General features: G+C 38.2%; 1 protein-coding gene across 1 annotated transcript in view; it reads right to left on the bottom strand.

The window, feature by feature from the left end:
• The window catches only part of LOC106871767 (vacuolar protein sorting-associated protein 54), a 434,878-nt gene that overhangs the window by 364,271 nt on the left and 67,208 nt on the right, over positions 1–3,399 (bottom strand). The window contains exon 7 of the mRNA XM_052971965.1: positions 797–939. Within this exon, the coding sequence (XP_052827925.1) occupies positions 797–939 (143 nt within the window). The remainder of the gene's footprint in view (positions 1–796; positions 940–3,399) is intronic.

Raw genomic sequence — 3,399 nt, forward strand, 5'->3', positions numbered from 1 at the left:
GGTTAGAGTGTGACAGAGAGATAGAAACAGGTCTCTTGCTGAAGAGGAGATATGATTACCCATTCAGAGGGAAAGAGAAGGATTGAGACAGAAAGAGAAAGAGATATCAGGAATAAAGACAGAAACAGGTGTGTTGCTGTGGAGGACAGACGTGATTATCCAGTCAGAGGAATGGGGCAGATAGAGAGAAAGAGAGATAGGGAATGATCAAGAATAAGAGAGAGAGAGAGAGAGAGAGAGAGAGAGACAGAGAGAGAGAGTGGAAGAGAGTGAGAGGGTGATGATTTTTTATATTCTTAGTTTCAATCCCCAACAAAGTTAAATCTATCTCTCCTTACAAGATCAATGAAATATGTATGAGGCCAAACAACGTGATTCATATAGTCAAATAAAATCCTTGACAGCAACTGCAATAAAATATAAAAAATCTTTATTGTTGCGCTAGCAACAATAATAGGCACACTGAACATTCCATGAAGTGGTCAGAAAATAAACAGAAATGATGTAGTACCAAAAGAACTCTTTAGTCTTGTCAAGAACAGGACAACCTGTCTTGTATTGGTACCATGATAAAACACCCCCAGTATATACTGTAAACTAAATGGTGATAAGAACATCCATAGAAACCAAGACAAAATTGAAACATGCAAGCAAAGTACAGCCAACAAATACCAATATGAAAAGTGAACATAAATGATGGTGACCATAGTGATAAATAAGCAATGTTCCTCAGTTTCGTATAAAACTTAGATGGTTTTAATAAGTTTAAATAACACAAACATAAAATATACTTTACCTGAGTAGCTTTATTGCCTGACATGTGACTTGCATGTAATCCTGCAATTCATCGTGAGACGTCATCGCGTGAAAGAATGCTTCTGAACGCAGAGATATCTGTTCACCAATTTGAACCTCAACAGTGTCTAAATAATGGCTTAACTACAATAATACCACAAAAGATAGAACATTTTATTATATAATGGTGGAAAATCTGGTCATCTATCTCAATATAAATGAAGCATCATTACGTAGTTGCAGGCTCTCACAACACAGTCATCTCACACACACTCCTTCCCTCTCCCTCCCATCTTCAATATATATGTCATCATCATCATCATCATTTAATGTCTGTTTTCCATGATAGAATGGGCTGGACAGTTTGACAGGGGCTGGTTAGGCAGAAGACTGCACCAGGCTTCACTGTCTGTTTTAGCAGGGTTTTTATGGCTGGATGTCATTCCTAACCAACCACATTACAGAATGGAATAAGTGCTTTTTACATGGTATCAGCACCTTTCAGGGTTGATAAATCAAGTAGTAGTCAAGCACAGGGGTCGATGCAACTGATATCCTCATTGAGAGGGAGAACCATGGACCTAACCCCTTTCAAGGCTTCCAAGACTGATAGAAAGGAGGTATCCTCAATATAGAAACTGGGCTTAAATGCTTAAAATAAAGGTAGGGAGGGATCTACGAAAAGTACCCAAGGGGTCATGTAGTGGAGGTTTTAAACTGAGTGAACAGATTAAATCTACCACATAACTAGACAATGGCGATTTTGAAACAAATACTGCAAAGCTATTGGTCAAACTTTAAATCTACCACATAACTAGGCAATGGTGAGATTTTGAAACAAATACTGCAAAGTTATTGGTCAAACTTCCTTACAATTCTACCAATCCAACAAACTTTATATATATATATATATATCTTGTTTATCATTTTGTCTATGTTTTTTTGCAACATCATGTACCCAGATATGTATCTATATGTACATGTAGATGAAGGTATGTACATACATGTACATATATATGCATATACTCATGTATTGTTTGTATCACACGATCGAACGCATGCGTTACCTTTACAAGTAAGTTTTGAACTATATTTTTCTGACGCGACTCTCTTTATCTCTGTATCTATCTCCCCCTCTCATTCTTCCCTCTACTGTTCTTCGCCTCTCCCTGTCACTACTATCTCTCTCTCTCTCTCTCTCTATCTCTCGTTGCTCGTCCTTCGCCTCTCCCCGTCACTACTATTATCTCTCTCCCTCTCTACCTCTCGTTGCTCACTTATATTCTACTTCCTCCTGTTCTTCTCCCTCTGCTACTCTTTCTCCCTACCCCTTGCTGGTCACATTTATTGCCATTTATTTTCGGTCTCTGACCACCTAAGCTTCGGACGCACTTCTTCGCCTCTCCTGTTCGTGCTTCACAGAGTTCGATATACACACACTTCTCCACGTCTGGCTGTACAGCCTTTTTGTTTGTTTATTTCACCGTTTCGTTTTCCTGTCTTGTTTTCCGTCCGCCACTATCCTCCATGAAAGAAATTTAATTTGTGTTCGCGGGAAGAGTCATTTAACGATGCATCCTGCCCTAACTCTTTGAAACGCCAGTGTTTTAATGGTGGCAGCTGATGAAGGATATGTTCTCTATGTGGCCTGCTTGTTTTTTGTACCTTGTTTATCATTTTGTCTGTGTTTTTTTGCAACGTCATGCACCCAGATATGTATCTATATGTACATGTAGATGAGGGGTCTATGTGGAAATTATTTCTTCAGGAGTTGTTGATACAACAACAATAATATGCCAATTTTCTAAACTTTGTGATGAGGTACTCCGTTATTTTTTCCTATGGAGAAGATTAAGTCCTTCTAGTAGTGGGTATTAAGAATTCTGCTGCTGTCCAATTAGATGAGAGGAATTAGCAGTAAAAATTACCCCTCACCAAATAACAGCAGAATTCTTAATACCCACTACTAGAAGGACTTTATCTTCTCCATAGGAAAAAATAACGGAGTACTTCATCACAAAGTTTAAAAAGTTGGCATATTATTATTATTATCGTTGTTGTTATTATTATTATTATTATTGTATCAACAACTCCTCAAGAACTAATTTCCACATAGACCCCTCCACCACATACAGAACTGACACGCACGCACCCAACAAATTTTAACATATAAACAGCTTTCGAAATGCAACGAATAACGTTCATGCCAGGGATCATGAATGTATGGGAATATTTATATATACATATATGTATAAACATAATTAAGGGATCAGCAACAGTTGCTTCACCACATACCGAAGTTCAGAAATAGCAGCTAAAATGCTGAGACTCCAACAGATAGCATTACTTGTAACTCACAAAGGCAAAACAAGAAGAAAAAACAACGAAAACTAACCAGTCGAAATTAATCATAGACGCGTTTCTGGCTTAGGAGCGATAAACACTCCATTTCCTCATCAGTATGATATTGCAGTTGCAAATTCGACGGTGCTAGCAATTGTGCATGCATGACCGAGTGAACATCATGCATCGGCACAACTTGAAAACACCTCCGAACCTACATAGGCCAGCCAGTCCATTATCCCTCCTCAAGAAATTACCATG

Source organism: Octopus bimaculoides, chromosome 11 (assembly GCF_001194135.2).
Source record: "Octopus bimaculoides isolate UCB-OBI-ISO-001 chromosome 11, ASM119413v2, whole genome shotgun sequence".
Lineage (NCBI taxonomy): Eukaryota > Metazoa > Mollusca > Cephalopoda > Octopoda > Octopodidae > Octopus > Octopus bimaculoides.